At 40.0% G+C, this 18291-nt stretch overlaps 1 protein-coding gene across 1 annotated transcript in view; it reads right to left on the bottom strand.

Annotated features, from left to right (window-relative positions):
- Positions 1–18291, bottom strand: part of SPECC1L (sperm antigen with calponin homology and coiled-coil domains 1 like) — a 66005-nt gene that overhangs the window by 34410 nt on the left and 13304 nt on the right. Inside the window, exons 2-7 of the mRNA XM_066561946.1 lie at positions 17170–17359; positions 11547–11706; positions 9201–10834; positions 7509–7716; positions 1231–1304; positions 604–779 (exon numbers count right to left, since the gene is read on the bottom strand). Coding sequence (XP_066418043.1) covers positions 604–779; positions 1231–1304; positions 7509–7716; positions 9201–10834; positions 11547–11706; positions 17170–17322 — 2405 coding nt within the window. The 5' untranslated portion in view covers positions 17323–17359. The remainder of the gene's footprint in view (positions 1–603; positions 780–1230; positions 1305–7508; positions 7717–9200; positions 10835–11546; positions 11707–17169; positions 17360–18291) is intronic.

An 18291-nucleotide genomic window follows, 5' to 3' on the forward strand; every position in this document is an offset into this window, starting at 1 on the left:
GACAGCTAATAAAGAAACATTAATGATGGTACAGAAAAGCTAACACTGCTTGTTTTTCACACTGTGGGAAGCCAAATAATTTTGAGCTGTTAAACTGGAAAAATCCTCCACTCCAACTTGGTTTTGTAAAACCCTGGGTGGATTAAGTATACAGTACAAAGAAACAAATATTGCAGTTGTAAAATGCTGAAAGTTGTAGGGGGATAGAATATAAGAAAATAAAGACAGTGTAGAAAGTAATCTTACCCCTAAGGAGTTGCATTATCAAAGATTAGGAACAGCCTGACTTTACCAGGCCACAGCTGTAACCAGTGAGAAGAAGAGTGCTATAAAAGAGTGGGGTGGCTGCTTTGTGAAAAAGAAAGAGCCAGGGCTCTGAGGAGCTGCCCAGGAGAAACACCAAGAAGGTGTGAAACTTTTGTGATAAGGAGACAACAGCATGGAACCCCTGCGATATGATGACAACAGAAAGGAGCTTGCTGAAATCCAGCTCCTCAGTGAGAGGATTTACAAACTTCTGGAGCCTCAAGAATTAAGAAACTGGATTCCAAACTGCCCTTTCCCTGGAAAAGAGACCACGTGTCCCTGTTGTTATGTGCATACTTGCGTGACTTGATCTCCTCCAGCTCCTTGGTGAGTTTCTCGTTTTTCTCCTGTGCCTCGTGCAGTCGGCGCTTCAGGTCCCCGATCTCCTCCTGCGCCTCGGACTTGATGTCGTTGGCAATGACCACTGCGGTCTGCAGGTCTGCCTGGAACTGGCGCCATTCTGCCGACTCCTCCTGAAGCACCAATTGGGAAGTTCAAAATCAAAGTTACCTTTATTATTCATAGTTCTCCTATGCTGTTAAAGGAAATTATTTACAGGAACAACACAGGCACTTGTTCAGTGTTAGGCACAGCCTAACTCACAAGATAAACTGAAGTCATGAGTTTCTTTTCTGGAGACAAAATATTCAAAGTAGAGAAGAAAAATATTTAATATTAAACTTCACATCAAAATACACAGGAACGTTTTCTTCTAAGCCCAACATCATATCTTTGTGACAGTGAGAAATTTTTAGCATTGTTTAGTGTCTGTAGGTCAGTAAATATAGTCCCATGATGCCTGTCTTTCAGAAACAATCATTTTATTGGCATTGTATCTAATGATATTATCTTTTCACAATTTCATAAGCTGGTCTTAAGACATTCTAAGCTGACAATTTATTGACTTTTTTGGTTTTTACCTACCCGGAGTCTCCTGTGAAGATTCTTGATCTCTCTTTCCATGTCATGCTTTTGATCCTGAAGTTTTTTAACTGTATCTGGAAAAAAAGTTCAATTCCCTGTAAGATCTTAGTCAGGGATTTATCTACTTAAAAATGAATAACTGAAAAGACCTGCAAATGTTTTTGAAGACTTAATCAGAGAAAACGTTTTTATAACCAAAGACATCTGAAGAAACACAGTAGGAGAGGGAATCATTTGCCAGAGGGTGTTAATAGGTACAGGGGAGCAGCATAAGCAAACTCAATTCTTATACAAATCCCAAATCACAATACTAATATGACAAAGCAGTAGCAAAGAGCCAAGTAAAGAAGGTAGGCAATTTAACATGAAAGGATCCTAAAAACATGGATGTCTGGGGGTTTCCCCTCCTCAAACATAAGCTGCAGCCACAGGAAGCCTTTTGATTATTCACAGTTTAATTCCTGCCACCAAGCAGCTGACATAACACTCTCAGCCCTGCCTTCCACAGGGATAAAACTGAACTCGTGTCCCCAAGAATCTGACATTCTTGTCTATCGAGCTACTATTTGAGGTCAAAGCAAACTATATTTACAGCAAAAGGCCAAACAGCCTGTGAGCTTGTGTTATGAGAGAGAGGGTCCCTAAATCTGTCAGCAGCCACGCAGCAGGGTGCCCAGCCTGACCAGCAGCAGTGTGTGGCGTCTGACAGACTGGCTGCTGCAATTATTCTTCATTTGGGACTTTATTCAATGCACCAGGAGCATGTGATTGATTACTCCATTCTTAAAACTAAGCAACTAATGAAGCAGCAGAAATTTCTAATCATTGTGTCACTTCACTGATCCTTGCATTCTAGGATGTTTTATTTCTGTTGTATTGTGTGACTGTAAAAACTGTAAAAATGATGGAGAAGGTGACTAAATGCATTTTTTTGTTCAGGTTCATTATCCCAACAAATATTTTTCCTGTACATTAGCAATGCTCTTTCTACAACACAACATTTAGGCTGTTCAGTACACAAAACCTTCCTCAACAGCCCCAAGTACAGGGACTTTTTAAGTCACAGTAAATTTCTTTACAAGAATCATAAAAATGAAACCTCAGCTGGTCTGAAAACACAATAACCTTTCGAACTTGGAAAAGTTGGAACAGAAAAAATAGACAGATACTTCTGTATTTATCTCCTCCTTGTAAAACTGCCCATTTTAAGTTGCACCCAGCTGATCTTTAAGCTTTGAAGATAAGCTACAGGGTGGGCCACTCACATCTCATGCTGCCATGATACTTAAGCAAAGCCCTCCAATTTTTAGCTTGACTCTTGATACACAACTTGTTTGAGCTAAATTCAGAACTAGGAGGCCGGCTTTAGGCCAAAGTTATAAAATTTGCTCCCCCCACCTTTTCCTTTAAATACATTTTGGAACAAATCAAGTCAAGGTTCATTCTCACTTTTAAAACAGTTCAAAGAAAAAATGTTTTTAAAAACAAAATTTGCGGTACTACTAAAAGCAAGCTATCTAAAAATAACCACAAACCAGAAACCATAAATGCACCCAGTTAAAGCTTGTGTAGTGCCATTGTTCTGAGCTTCTGTGAGTTATGAAACGCACCATTAAATTTTAGTGTATTTATGCTTTGAAGTAAAACACAATGGTCTGGATATTCTGCAGGTACATAAATAATACAGAGCAGTTTGGAGCAGTTGTTGGAAACAGTGCTCTCTCCTCCCCAATCAACCAAGGAGACTAAAAATACCCCCCCCCACCAAACTGCAACTGAATTTGAAATGCAGTGAGAAATTATGAGTAATGTAAGTGATTTCACCTGTTCCACCAGCTACAGCCTGAAAATTCAAGTAGTCAAAACAGGTAGAGGCTGCCATGTGGCCCCTTTCCTTTCTGCATCCCTGTAAACTCCACATTCTTCTCAAACACACACAAACCCTTTCCACCTCCACTGCCTGAAGTTTCAGTGTGGTAGGACAGGTACTTCCACCTCTATCCAGTCTCCTTCTTCAATGATCACAGACAACAAAGGAGACTGAGATAAAAGAAAAGGTAACTACACATTAGGGTAAATGAAGAACAAGGAGACTCTTCTGATGAATGAACAGGATAATTAAAAATGGCAAATCAGCAAACTCGTGTTTTGACTGCAGGATCCAATTACATCTACATTTCAGAAAATTATATTGATTTAAGCCACAGTTTGACAAGACCTTGCCTCTACCTAAGAGGCAGAAAAAAAAAAAGATTATGGAACATGCAGACTACAAATGGTAAAGAAAATTCTTATAGTTAGGGCTGGGGGTGGGAGGAAGAGTTTTGTAAGGCTACCAGAGAAAAGGTATCACAATGTTCTGTATCTGCAATTTTTACTAATTATATTATAACTGGCAGTTAGAATTTATCACTATGAAATAAAAATGAATATCAACATTCAACTGTATAATTTCAATAGTTTCTGGAGAAAAAATATTAACAATATTCATGTGCAGTAGTTTCAGGAAAAATGACATGACAATTCCTGGGAAGGGACACTAAATCAAGTAATTCTGCCACAGGCAATTCCACAATGGACACTCTCCCAGTTTTTGTACTGGTTTCACAGGCATGCCTTACACTGGGAGAGCATTTTGGTTCTTTAGCATAGAAATGGCTATCCCAAAACAACCACAAATACACAGAGCAGTGTAAGAACTACAGATTCCTTCTGTAAGGAACAGGCACTGGGCACAAATACCAAAGCTCAGGCAATTTGTAGACCAATCTTGCTTCTGAGCTCATCATGTAAGACAATACATCTGTACAGCAAGAAAGGTGACTTTTTAAGGGTCTGCCATTAGTCACAAAACTAAAAATGTTAAAAAAGGTACCAAAAATGAACATCCTATTGACTTTTCCAACACTTTGTTAGAAAAGGCCTAAATATGGTAAAGCAAACATTTGATTTCATAACTGCTGTCAAGATCCTTTTCAAATGAAATATAGCAGAATTAAAACTAACACTGTCAGCTCCATAAAAGAACTATTCATTGAACATTAAAAATATCCACCTTCTAGCTCACCTACACTTGTCCTAAAAATTTACTGACTTTTACTTACAGACTAGGAGAACCTATGTGCACCTGTGCTAAGAGAACAAGCAATGATTATTTTTGTGCTTCAGAAGAAACCTTTGAGAAGTGGTAAGCTAACCCACAAATACACATTTTCTGCACATCAGGAGTCAAACTTTTTGGGCAAAAATTTCCTCACAAACTCTTATTAACTGCTTGGGAGAATAACAGGTTTCTGTTTCCCACTTAGTTACTGCAGATGACTCATGTGACAGCTGGGCTACCTGACTGCTCAAAGTTTTTGGGATCAGGAGTGAAAGCCAGAGGGAACACGCCATCTAGTGCAGTGTCAGCCTTCCCCACCTACTTACCTACCTTCCTTCCTTCTTTCTTTCCTTCCTTCCTTCTTTCCTTCCTTCCTTCTTTCTTTCTTTCCTTCCTTCCTTCTTTCTTTCTTTCCTTCCTTCCTTCTTTCCTTCCTTCCTTCTTTCCTTCCTTCCTTCTTTCCTTCCTTCCTTCTTTCCTTCCTTCCTTCTTTCCTTCCTTCCTTCTTTCCTTCCTTCCTTCTTTCCTTCCTTCCTTCCTTCTTTCCTTCCTTCCTTCCTTCTTTCTTTCCTTCCTTCTTTCCTTCCTTCTTTCTTTCCTTCCTTCCTTTTTCTTTCTTTCTTTCCTTCCTTCTTTTTCTTTCTTTCTTTCTTTCCTTCCTTCTTTCCTTCCTTCCTTCTTTTTCTTTCTTTCCTTCCTTCTTTCCTTCCTTCTTTCCTTCCTTCTTTCCTTCCTTCTTTCCTTCCTTCTTTCCTTCCTTCCTTCTTTCCTTCCTTCTTTCCTTCCTTCTTTCCTTCCTTCTTTCCTTCCTTCTTTCCTTCCTTCTTTCCTTCCTCCCTTCCCTTCCTCCCTTCCCTTCCTCCCTTCCCTTCCTTCCCTTCCCTTCCTTCCCTTCCTCCCTCCCTTCCTCCTTCCCCACTGCCTGTTTCAGCTCAGCACAGCATGGAGGATATAAAACACTGATTATTTTAGCATTTCTTATTTTTACATACAATAGAATCTTAGAATATCCTCAGTTGGAAGGGATCTACCAGGATTATCGAGTCACAATCCTGGCCCTACACAGGTCACCCCAACAATCTCACCCTGTGCCTGAGAGCTTTGTCCAAACCCTCCTTGGGCTCTGGCAGGCTTGGGGCCATCCTGGGGATCCTGTTCCCAACCACCCTCTGGTGAAGAACCTTTTCCTGGTATCCAACCTAAACTTCCCCTGACTCAGCTCCAGCCATTTCCTCAAGTCCTGTCACCAGTCCCAGAGCAGGGCCTGAAGACCACGGTGAGGTCACTCCTCAGTGTCCTCCAGGCTGAACAAACCAGGTGCCCTCAGCTGCTCCTCCCTAGGTTCCCCCTGCAGGCCCTTTAAACACTGTGCTTACAAGTCCTCATCCCAGCAGTGAGGAGCTCAGCTGCAGTGACTGCAGCTCTCAGCACATCTGGCTGCATGTCAGGAACATCCTGTGTGCTTTTCAGCAATGCAATTTGCATCCTGCTGCACCATCAAAGAGATCCCTGTTTCTGCAGGCAGACATGTTTACAGCTCAAATGTGACAGTTCAATACCCAGATTAATGTGAAAAATGTTCCACTGGAGGTTCCTTGTGCCTCCTCTTGGTGTTTGAAAAGCCCACAGTGAAGCATGCCCTACGTGCTTGGAGTGTTTCCCATTTCTACATTACTATTTGTGTTGATTGATCATTACATGGAATGAACACTCACCACCTCATCTATGAGGCATCTTTCTCCTAAGTGTAAAGTCTGTCTTTAGTAAAATTTTTAAGTTCTAATTTTCCCTTTTGTATGTAGAAGTCTATTTTTAAATGCTGTATGTACTACCTCAAAGTCCCAGATTTTTCACTATGTCCTATGTTGCCACCACTTAGAGACTACCACGAAAAAACTCCTGTAAGAGGTTTAACTATGAACCCAAAATCAACAGAGTTTTCAAGTTGTCAGAAAAAAGCAGTTTTTAAAGTTTATGGAATTCCTCGTGTGCCATCCTCTCTTACTGCCACTAGATGCCACTCTCCTTCCAGCACAGAACTAACACAACAGCTTGCTCCATCCTAAGGATCACGTCAGGACATTGGCTGGTCCACGTGAATTTTCCAAGATCAATGAATAACAAAGACTTTTGCAGTTTTTCTTGAGAATTTTTCCCCTGGCAGAGGTTTGCCTGCCCGAATTTTCGCCAGTCAAAATTAAAAATCTGAGAGCTGGTTTGTACTCACAAAGCAGAAGCATCTAAAAATCAGAGCTGCCTTGTGATGAGGTATTGCTAGGCAGAAACCCAAATATCCACTTGACTACAGTGCTGCTTCCTGCATGAGTGTATTTCAGTTAATGGACAAAAAAAAACAAGTAGAAAACTGTTCAACCTTTTTGAGTCTTTGCTCCAAAATTACTGTCTTTTTGCACAGAAATGGAAAAAAAATTCAGAATAAACAGTTAAAACTATTTTGTAAAGAGAAGCAGTGACTGCCTTTCAAGATAAAGAAGGGTTGCTTAGGGAAACAACACTCACAGCCATGTCTGAAGATACTGAGCTTGAATAAGCAATTTACCTTGCTTAAGACACCAACTTTTCTTGATAGCAGAGCAATTAAAAGCCCTTTCTATGAATATTTCCCTTGTTGTTAGAAGGAATCATGCTTTGTTTTTTTTGCTATCTTGTTTCATCTTTGAATAACATGGAAGACTAACAGATATGTAAATCCTCTAAGCAGCACTGTGCAAATACAGCTTGCCAGGGTAGAGTTGCCCGTGCTCTTAATTAGATGGAGGCTAATTGCAGAATTCCAGCCCGTGGTAGGAATGTCTGAGCAGGTCTCCAAGATCAGAGAGGGAACTAAGGCACAGAGAGCTAGACAGGTACACAGTAAACATGGTTTCTACCACATGTTTCTCTACTTTGAAGAACAACTTGAAAACAGTATTAGCAGATTTCATTTTTGTTCTCTAGTCATAGGTTTTATTCCCACACCAGCTACTAAGTGGGTCTGGAAAAGCTAAGCCAACTTGATTTTTTTCTTCCCCCGGTGTGTAAGGACTCTGCAAAACCTCCTCTGACTTGAATTCAGACATACAAACAACAAGTAAAAATATTTTCAATATTACAGTGTTCTACTTGAGCTTTCCTTAAATAATCCTTTCTCTCAAGAGAAATGCATATCACTTACTCTCCAAATCAGATATGATGAGGTTGTCATGAAGCTTCACAGCACGGTGCTGCTCTACTTCATCCTCCAGCTCAAAGATGGTTTCTTTCATGTCGCTCCTCTCAGTCTCTTTTTCCTCCAGTTCTGTCCGAAGCTTTTCTAGAGTCACATTGAGGTCCTCAATTTGTTTCTTGGCTTCTTCTTGGAACACTCTGTATTCATCTTCAACCTAAAGAAGAATAAATCTCAGTTGCATATTAAACACACTTTTTGTTTTGTAACTACCACACTTAAAATTTCTTTCTGCAACCAGACAAATACAGGAGAAATAAAAGTCTTTGCCTATACATTGTTCTAGTGCAACTCTTCTCCTGGGCCAAAGTTAAACTTTTTTATATTCCCAGGCTGGATAAATGAGCATTCCCAGCTACTCTCAGAGCAGTGCCCTGCATACAAGTGAAGCAACACCACCATTGTACCAAGGCTGAGGTTTCATGAGCAGCTGATCCAATTTAACATCCAGCTGCTATGGAAAAGGGACAGGGTGGAGGGGAAATGTTAAAACTCTTTACCCTTCCTTTCTCTTGCCAAAAGAGAAAAAACCTGGTCTCTTGTGCATCAATTTCAGTGCTTGCTGGACCTGTGTGATGAGTGATTTCCTTAAGCAAGTGTGACATTTGTGTGTGAGGTGTGTTAGTGAGTTGAAGCAGTTCTCAGAGGAGTCTGTCAAACTATTATTTTGAAAAAAAAAACAAAACAGGGAAGGGAAGAAGTGGTTGACTTCTCTCGTTCAGGAGCAGGGGAAGCAGCTTTTTTATCCTGCTTCACAAAAGTGTAACATAAGTAATAGGCTGGGATCAGTGGCACAGGAACATTAACCCAACAGGGTTAAAAAATAAATTTATTTTTATATATATATATAAAAAATAGGGTGTCAGAAAAACAAGAGAAAAGAGAAAATAGGTTGTGGTTTAGGGTGGGCAATGCTGGCAGGCACCAAGTTTAACAGACAAAATACCCTGCTCTTAAGTCATCTGCTTCAGTGGTTTTTATTTTAATAGCACTCTCCAACGTATAATTATTAAAATCACCTTAGTATGGTTTTCAGCCCAAATTAAGGTTGATTCTAACAGGCTAGTGATCATGACTAACATGTTGTTTTGCAGCTAATATATAGTTCACACATTAAATTTGGTATAAACTGTCTCTTCAGGAAGATATACCTTTAAATGCACATGTAAAGTTATTAAATAAATTGTGTGATTCTTGCTATTATATTAAATTATGGTAAATACTTTTACTAGACATAGCTACTGCATAAATTAGAAATACTTGGGTCAAAACAGAACTGGGAATAAACATTTTGATCCGAAACCTAATCAGCACATAAAGTCTTGCAGAAGGTGTGCAAGTTAAGCACTAAATGAGTATGGGATCTTAAATACTGTTTAAGTTTGGACACTGAAATAGGTTGTGGAGTTTAAATATTTTTAAAAGTAACACAACAGTCACCCTGTAGCTCAATGTATCCATATAATTTTCTCAAATGCTGACATCATTTTCATAACAAAAGTCAAGAGAAAGTGATCAGTCCTAACACTACTGCAATCTAATTAAGCTCATAATTAATCTTTTACTTCTGAAAGAACTGCAGAGGCCAGTAGGCCATTGTGTACATGGGGTGTCAGGATGCAATGGTATTTGAAGCCCTACCTTAGCAATGGCATCTTGCAATCGATTGGCATCATTGCGGGTGTGTGCCAGCTCCTCCTGCAGACCACTGGCCAAGCTCTCTGCTTTTTCCTTATCCAGCCTGACACTCTCCAGCAGGTCTTGTATATCTGATTTATCTCCAGAGTTGTGTATGGAATATAACTCAGCCACTCTCTGCTTTTCGTGCTCCAGCTGAGCTTTCAGCCTGTTCATCTCAATCTGGTCACTGGCTACTGTGGCTTTGTACTCCTCTAAGGTAGATGCCAGAGCTGTTTTGCTCTTCTGCTCTGACTCAATGATCCGTTCCATGTGGTGATTCCTTTCTTTTAATGCCCCTATCATCTCTTGGGCCTCCTTGTTGTCTTGTTCTGCCATCTTCAAAGTGTTGCTCAAGTGCTGCTGAACGCCCAGCAGCTGCTCCCGCTCGAAGCGCGCGTTCTCCGCCAGCTCCATGTAGCGCTGCTCCAGCTCCATGTAGCGCCCGCTCTTCATGTCTTCATCAATCACATAGGAAATGTGGTGCTCATCCAAAAGGGAGCGGAAATACTCGATCTGACGGCTGAAGTGCTCCAGTTTGTCACTCTGCTGGCACAAAGACTCCATCAGGATTACCTTCTCCTCTCCAAGTCTTTCATTCTCGCTGTTCAGCTCTTGTGTTATTTGTTGCAGATCTGCAAGCTCTTGAAGCGTGGCCTGGAGCTCCTCAGCTGTACTGTGTTGATTCTCTTCCATCTGATGTATCCGTTCTGTCAGACAGGCTACAGACACTTCACTTGCATTGCCACTGCTTCCCTTCCTAGACCTTTCTATACTTGGTACTCCTTCAGATTCTGAAGATGATGGAGCATCTAAGGCATCATCGCTTGATGTCAGTGGCTGATAAACTTCACTGCACTCACTGTCTAAATTATCCATGGAATTACTGTGTTGGTTGTCCATGAGAGTATTTTCATCCTGACTTAACAAGTCTTCCATCGACCCAGGAGCAGAACCTTCCACTGAAGATGTCAGAGTGCCCCCACCATCGCTGTGGTTGCCAGCTGTAATCTCTGGACTCAAAGACTGATAGCCAAAGAGCTTTTCAGAGTTGTCCAGCCTTTGTTCCAAAGAAAAGCCCAAAGCATTCAGTCTGTCTTTTAACATTCGATTCTCATTCTTCAGCTGGTTGAGCTCTTCTCTGATGGCAGTGTTTTGTTCCTGTAACTGGAGCAGTGTAGACTCTACATCAGTTGGCTGATGGACAACAATGGCTTCTTTCTCTTCAGATTTTTCATCCCCCTCAAGATGATCTTCGTTGAGTCCCAGCTGAGCACGCATGTCCCTCAATTCATTTCTCAGATGCAAGATCTCCACATCTTTTGTTTTTGCTAGCGTCAGAAGATCGTTCACCTTTGCTTCCAGCGCAGCCCTGTCGCTGATCTGATTGTCTGACTTGGACTTGCTCATGCGGACGTCGGAGTCGGGGTTGGTGCGGCTGCGGGAGCGCTTGGCCAGCCCCGCGTCGCCGGGGCCCTGCCCTGCCAGAGGCAGCTTCTTGCTCTGGCTCAGACGGGAACGCTCCCGGATCCTCTCTCTGGAAGAGCTGGACTCTTTATTTCCAGAGGAAGCGCTACGTTTAGCTGTGGAACTTGTACCTGTGTGTTTGTTGAAAGTTAGGAACATGAATTTAAAATACTGTGTCTGTCACAGCAGGCTGTGTGCTTTGTATCAGCAACACAGTGGCTGATTTTCTGAAGCACACTGTTAAATACATTTCATAGAAAATATTGGAAGTAAGCATTAACCCAACATTCAGTGTTTTCTGTTTTCTGTATTTTCATCTCACTGCATAAAAATAAAGATAGATCATTACTCCTTTATTTCCAGATGGTTTACAGCTTTGCAAGCATTACTGAATCCAAAACACAGCAATGGAAGGCAAGACCTATTTCAATCCATATCAATAACACACTAAATGATTTCATTTTTCTCAACAGCTCTCCTACTTTATTTCTGTAAAGCAATACAAAACATCCAAAATGTTCATTGTAACAATTCATCTTTGAGATTTAGTGCTTGTGTCATGGATTTTTTAAACAGACAATTTTAGAAAAATCTATGATTTTCTAAATTAATTATATTATTTCATCTTATACAATAGTTGCATAGTCAGTACTGAAAAAAACTAAAAGGAACACCCTCCAAAAAAGCAATTACATTATTAAAAACAGGAAAATAGTTTAGAAGATGTGTTATTTGATCATGGTGTTATTGAGCATCTCAGTAAGCAGCCTGGATCCTCAATACATTAAAAGAAAATAAAAAGCCCCCCAACTTCCACCTTTAAGAATCAATATATCCATTTACCTGCAATAGTTTTGGGTTTGTTTTCTAGAGTGTTCATGGTTGTCCCTGGAGCTGAAGGTGCTGTTGATACACAAGAGTTCTTCTTGGCCTTGACACCGTTGGTCATTGTCACTCCGCCGCCACCAGCCATCCCTGCTAAGAGGTCATCATTACTCTTAGTCTGAAAGAAAGGGAAGAAGCAGCTTTAAAACAGCTGGCCCAGAAGTCTGCACAGCCAACATTTCTACTGCTAAAGATTCCTTCAGTTCAAAAAGTACATATTTGACAAGTCATGTGTCTATGCAAGAATGCTGAAAAGCGTAAGTGTGCTGCACTGTGCAGAGTCAGTAAACTGAAATGGAACTTTAACTCCTCACATATGAGTGAGCACTGAAACTTCTCTCTGTCCCCAAAAATTCTTAATCTTTCAGTACCAGGGAGAAAAATTTAAAAAAAAAAATCACTTAAAGCAGAGTAAAACATCACAGTGTAAAACTTCTCAATTTTGACTGGAAGGTTGCTTATGCATAAAAATGAAGGCAATGCTTAGATAATTAAACCACCAAATACCAGGAAGTTAGTACAATATCCTTCAATTGAATATGATCAAATATTTTCTGGTGGACAAATTCACAACAAAAAGCTCAAATCAAAGGAGAACAAAAATCAATCCAACATTAACACAATACAATTTCTAGCTCAAAATACTGAGCTACAGACCACTAGAAACTAGAACAGAGGCAGGGGAAAAAGCCACTCTCACCATATACTCTTGCCTTGCTTTCAAGCTCTTTTCTAGGGAATTTTAAGAGATGGGGTATTTGTTTGATGGACTTTTTGTCTAACCTCATATGATTGTTCCTGAAACTACTGTTAGCCACAAAAGCTGCCTGGAATGTGACAAGGCAGCAAGCACAGGATTCCCAACAACCAGACTCCCAAACAGAGAATACATCTTTCAGAATAAAGCAAAGTGTAGAAACACTAAACTCTTAAGCATTAATTGGCAGGCTTTATACTCTTTAAAATACAGTTTTTCAAATGCTGAAAATCAAAATGTGCTCAACATTTTTCCCATTAGATGAGAAAAAAAAATTAAAAGGAAACAGCTGTGCTAGCAGCATTCCTTGAGCAACTGTATTTTTCAGCTGGATAACACATTTGAACTCTCCTCCAACATCCCAGCTCAAAGGTACTGCTTGGGAGTTAACCAGTTGCTTTCCATCATGTCTGCAAGTCTGTAACTCCCACACACATCCATGTTAAAAACTACACTGCAGACGTTACAATTCTACACATTTAGAATAAAGGTACATTTGCTTAATTTAAAAAATAGCTGCATGTTCTCTACAGTCTCTTTTTGCAAATGTCAATTCCAGAACAGCTAGGAACACTGATCACAGCACTGTGGAAAGAGCATGGATGGGATCTGTGCCATTTACAAAGAGCAGCTACAAAACAAAAGGGAGCTTTGGGAGGAGAACATATTTGCTCTGCATGAACTGATAGAAATATAGAAAATTTACAGATAGAAAAAGTATTAGTAAAGGTAAAATCCTCTAGAACAAGCATGTTTTTATTGAATCATCTCAGAAATAGTGTAGCCTTCTGAGAAGGTTTATCAAAGGCTGGAAGAAAACACATCACTCCAAGGATCCAGTCTGATGTGTATCTAAAGCTGGCTTTTCTGCTATGGAAATGCCATTGTTGTTTGCTGTGCAAACAAAGCTCTTCCAAGGGCTCCTTCCTCCCAGGAGTCAGAGCAGCTCCTTGATCTGCCATGTCACACAGCCATGCAAACAGGCACAGGCAATGGAAATAGAAATATGAAACAAAAGCCATAAAGCCCACCCAGCTCGTGTGGGGAGGATGGGCACAAACTATTATAACAAAATAATAATAATAATAATAATAATAATAATAATAATAATAATAATAATAATAATAATAATAATAATAACAATAATAATAATTATTTATATATATATATATATATATATATATATATATATATATATATATATATATATATATATATATATGTATGTATAACATTTTTGAGCACAAACTACTGGTGTACAACAATGCTGGTTTACCTGTGATCTGATTAGATTTTGTACCTAATTGAAACCCATTTTGTGGGCATGGGGGCACAGGGGGAAGGGAAACAAGCGAGTGCAACTATTGCCTAAACCAAGGTAGCACAAAAAGGCACAGAACAGTGATTTTCTGCTTTGCTGCTGGATCTGCCCACCCTCCTGCAAACGTGATGGTTCAAACAGACTATGAGCTGTCAGCATCTTTACCCTGCTGAAAGACTGGGGAAATTAGATTAAGATTTCAGATACTTAGAGTACAAGTACTTGTTATCAAGCCAAATAGGTCAAGATGTGACTCAGCTTGAAGAAAACTAAGAAAAATACACACGTTCAGACATTACTCATCTGCAGTCCTTGCTGAACAAAGGAATTTAAGACAGCCATTCTTCTTCTGACTTACCCATAAACTATTTCTGGTCTAGGTTGGAAGGCACTGCCTCCTCTGCAGCCAATTAGTAAACAGCTTCTCAAAGCTGTAACATTATACTCTTGGCAAAGAAAACTATTTAGCAAAGCTTTGGAAAAATTACAAACCAGCAGCTCTCTTCTTAATGTTCCACAATGGCAACCATTCAGAACCTTTAAAATCAAAGTATTTTCGTAGCATATCTTTTTAATTGAAGTAAAAGCAATGGTGCATATTTATTAAACAACTTTTCCCATTTACTAAGAACTGTGTCATCCTGCTTAGCATAAAAACTCCTACATTAAAATATGAAAAATTAGAAAATCTCATCATTAGAAATGCTCATCCAGACCTATTTTGTTTTTTTGTATAAAAAACCACTTTATAATTATACAATTCATATTCTGTTTTCCTCTCACCACTTTCTTTCAGTGCAACGAAACTTGAATAATGACCTATACAATTCATTTCATCTTAGTTTCTCAACAGGTATATCCTATTTACTGCATCTCATTCAAATCCCTTTATATATATATAATTATTCCTACCTAAGATTTTCTTTGATGGTTGTTGTTGCTGTATTTGAGTTTTTCAAACATCAAACTTCACAACAATCTGTAATTAAGTTACTGCATTTTGCAAACAGAATAGAAGCCTAGACACATGAATACTGAAAACACACTCTAATTTTTAATATTCAAATATTGGTCTCCAAGTCCTGGCTTTTCAGGGACACTGGATTTTGCAATTTGTCTGAAGTAAAGCTGCTGTCTAATTGCAGCTGGGAATGCTAGCAGGATCACAAGCTCATTAGCTGAAGAAGTCAAAAAATAATGATCTTAAAAATAAGAATACATTATTTGTAGAGTATTTTTTTTTGACAGATTAAAAGTGGCTGGCAGTTAAACTTCTGTAGCAATAAAGTGTGTGGGTGCTGAACATTTACCCAAGTGCTGGGCCAAGTGGGAGACAAAAACTGCAGAGAAGGAACTGACCAAGGGCATGGGGAAACAGACCCTGGGACAGGCTCAGCTCTGCTGAAGGGTGGGTCCCACAGTTTCTTCCTGTGCTCATTGTCCATACATTCTGAAAACTCCACAAGAATGGACAAATGTATGGAACAATGCAGTTAAAGAAGCCCACCCGAAGCTGAATGCTGGCCTATAGTTATATCATGAAGGGGAGGCTATAATTACAAAATAATGTTCTGTTTTGCAACAAAACATTATTTTGTTAATCTTTAACAGGAGTAGTTATTATTGACTGAACCAAGATTGTTCTAGTACTGTATTTCTAATCTTTAATAGGAGCCTTTCACTCAATATCCAGCTCAAAGGGCTGAATAAATTAGTAAGCATTGCAATTAAGTTATTTAATGCCAGCTTTTTTTTGTAAAAGAATATTAAATTTTAATTTAATAACACACACCAATTCATCAACTCTAAGAGAATATCCTACAGCCTCTATGAGGAAAACAATATGCCAAATGTTTCATCAACAATATCAAATATAAAAATCATATTTAAAAGGTATTTTTTAAAAAGCAACTTCTATTGATACTTCTTTCAAGCCAGAAATTCTGTGATTTGTCAGTACCAGTAAATAAAAAGCCCCACAAACAACTAACTTTGTTACAGAAGTACAGAACACTCAAAGAAGATTCATCACTATCACTAAGTCACACAGTTGGCACAACAACACCAAAACAACTAAAAGACATCCAAGTGTATGAGTAAGCCTGGTTGAACATAAACCTGAGATAAGCCTCAGTAATCAAAAGAAAATTTTCATTGTGCCTCCAACTTATAAATTGTCATGAATTCCAATCCCACACCAAAACACAGCCAGAAGTGTTACTAATATAAGTAAAACTGTGAAAGCATACTGGGTCAAATCTGTTCAGAGTTACATCATCCTCCTCCTCTATCTCCCTCAGAGGAATGACATAAGAAACTTGATAAGTAAACTACAAAGGGCTTTAGTTGCTTTGACAGGTTTCTAGAAATAGAAAGAATGTAGTGTCAACAAGCATCAAAAGATTATTTAAAGCTAAGAAAACTGCAAGATGCATTGGGTGATGGAAGAAAGGAGAGGCACTGGGAGAAAAGCTCCCTGAAACTTGGCTTGCAAGTTCATCAGCAAAAGCATTGACTATTCTTCCATAGAGGAAAAGGAAGAAGAGAAAGGAAACACATCTTCTGACTTCAGTTAACCCTGCAGGGCTCTTAGAGAGAGACCTCAACTCTTACACTTCGATTTTGGACCTTTATTTGCCATTTACCTGAATGGCCTTTGTGGCTCCCTGTGTGTCAGTGACAGAGGTTCAGCCCCTTGCTCTGTGGCTCTGATGCTCCAGGCTCTGGTGTTCCAGGGCAGCAGCAGCACAGCACTGCACCCTGGGCTGCAGGGAGCAGCAGGAGCTGCATCCAGCCATGGCTCCAGCTCCATGCCAGGAAAAGGAGCACAGCAGGCAGGCTCATTCCATCCACCCAGCCCAGACGTGGTTGCTCCCAGGTGCAAACTCCACAGCAGCACACCTCAGTGTGTCTGACTGTTTGTTGGAAGCCATTTGCTCCTCCATACACTGCCCTGTTTTCCTACTGTAAGAGAAAACCTCTACCTTTGAACTTGTTCAGGGAGCAAGAATCAACTTGTGAAAATTCAGCTCAAGCAGTACTTGAGCACAAAGCAAAGGCCAAAACAGCCAGAAGAACTCAGCTGCACTGACCCAACACAGATCACTGATATAAAGAAGTCCTCATGTTAGATACTTCATTAGTTCTTTTTTCAGAATTAGTAAATAACGCCCATCAAATTCTATTAGTCACTGACACCATCCAAGCATAACACCAAACAAATAACATTGGTCAGAGCACAACTTCCACTGCTCCTTCTGCACAGCAGCCAAGCCCTGCACAGCACCCTGCTCTCCATCTCCTGCTGCAGAATGCAAGTTCAGCATGAATGACACACCAGATCCTGTCACCCTGCCCAGCACTCTGTAACTCCCCAGATTCCCTCCAGCTACCCATGCAACCTCCACTCTAAGCTGCATTAAAGAAAAGCCTGGAAATGCTACCTTTTCTAAAGTTTTATTTTAAAAAAATACAAATAATCAGAATGTTCTACTGGTTATTACCTTCAAAAGAGATGCTGATGTCCCGGTTTTGGAGAGTTTTGTTACTGCAGACACTGAGGAGCCGTTTTCTGGTTTGGCTTTTTCACTTGTTTGAGCTTTATTTACTCCAGGCACTTTGGGCACTGAGCCAACACTCCTGCTTGCTTTCTTCATTCTGGGCTGTCTGTTTATGATGCATTTACAAACAAATCTACAAGCAGAAAGAAAGAGACTTGAAACATAAAATACAGATGAAAAGAAATGTCTTTTTTATAATGTTCTATTTAAGACCAGACATCAGAAGAGCAGCAAAGACCACAAATTAGAGCCAAACAAAATGCATGTGACTGACCAATGGTTTTTGCCTTTTTCTAAAAGGGATTTTTTGCTAAGGACTAAGCTCCACACCAAATAATAATAATTTCTTTTTTTAAGTTCTCGTTCCACAAATGGCATTGAACTGAGGATATTTTATAAGTGACCCATGTAGCTGAGCTCACTCATTAGCCAGCAAAAGAAAGGCTTAGTAGGGAGCAACGTCCTTTTTTCTGACTGTGGGAAGGAAAACACTGTGGGAGTATTCAGGCAACAGCTTAACTACCAACAACACTGGATCTGAGAGAAGATTACCACCAGTTCAGTGAAACAGCAGTGGTGGAGAAAAACTGACTTACAAAAAACCCAAAGAAGTTGAAAAATTCAGATTCCCTCCAACCAGTTATTAAAAATCCCAATAACAAACACATGGAACTTTACAAATGTAACACGAGTGGTGTGATTCTGAGGATTATCTGCAGGAAGGAGCCAGAAGCAGCTCCCTGTGTGCCATGGCTGCAGTGAGGACACTCCTGCAGCCTGGCCCTGCTGTCCCTGTCAGCAGAGAACTGCCAGCACTGCCATTCCACCCACGAGCACTGATGAAAGCCCAGAAAACAAAGCTGCCTTTATCCAAACCAGGAGCAGCCACAGCAGAAAACTGCAGCCATTACAACAACAGCAGCTGATTCCAAGGAAGCACAGACTGACAGGAGCACAGCCACAGGAATAACTTGAAGCATGGGCTACCAGAAAGACCAGACACAGCAGGATCTTCTCCTCCTGCAAGAGGGAGAGTTGGCAGCTGTTTTCCTCATCACCCCTGAG

The sequence above is a fragment of the Molothrus aeneus genome, chromosome 18 (genome assembly GCF_037042795.1).
Source record: "Molothrus aeneus isolate 106 chromosome 18, BPBGC_Maene_1.0, whole genome shotgun sequence".
Classification (NCBI taxonomy): Eukaryota; Metazoa; Chordata; class Aves; order Passeriformes; family Icteridae; genus Molothrus; species Molothrus aeneus.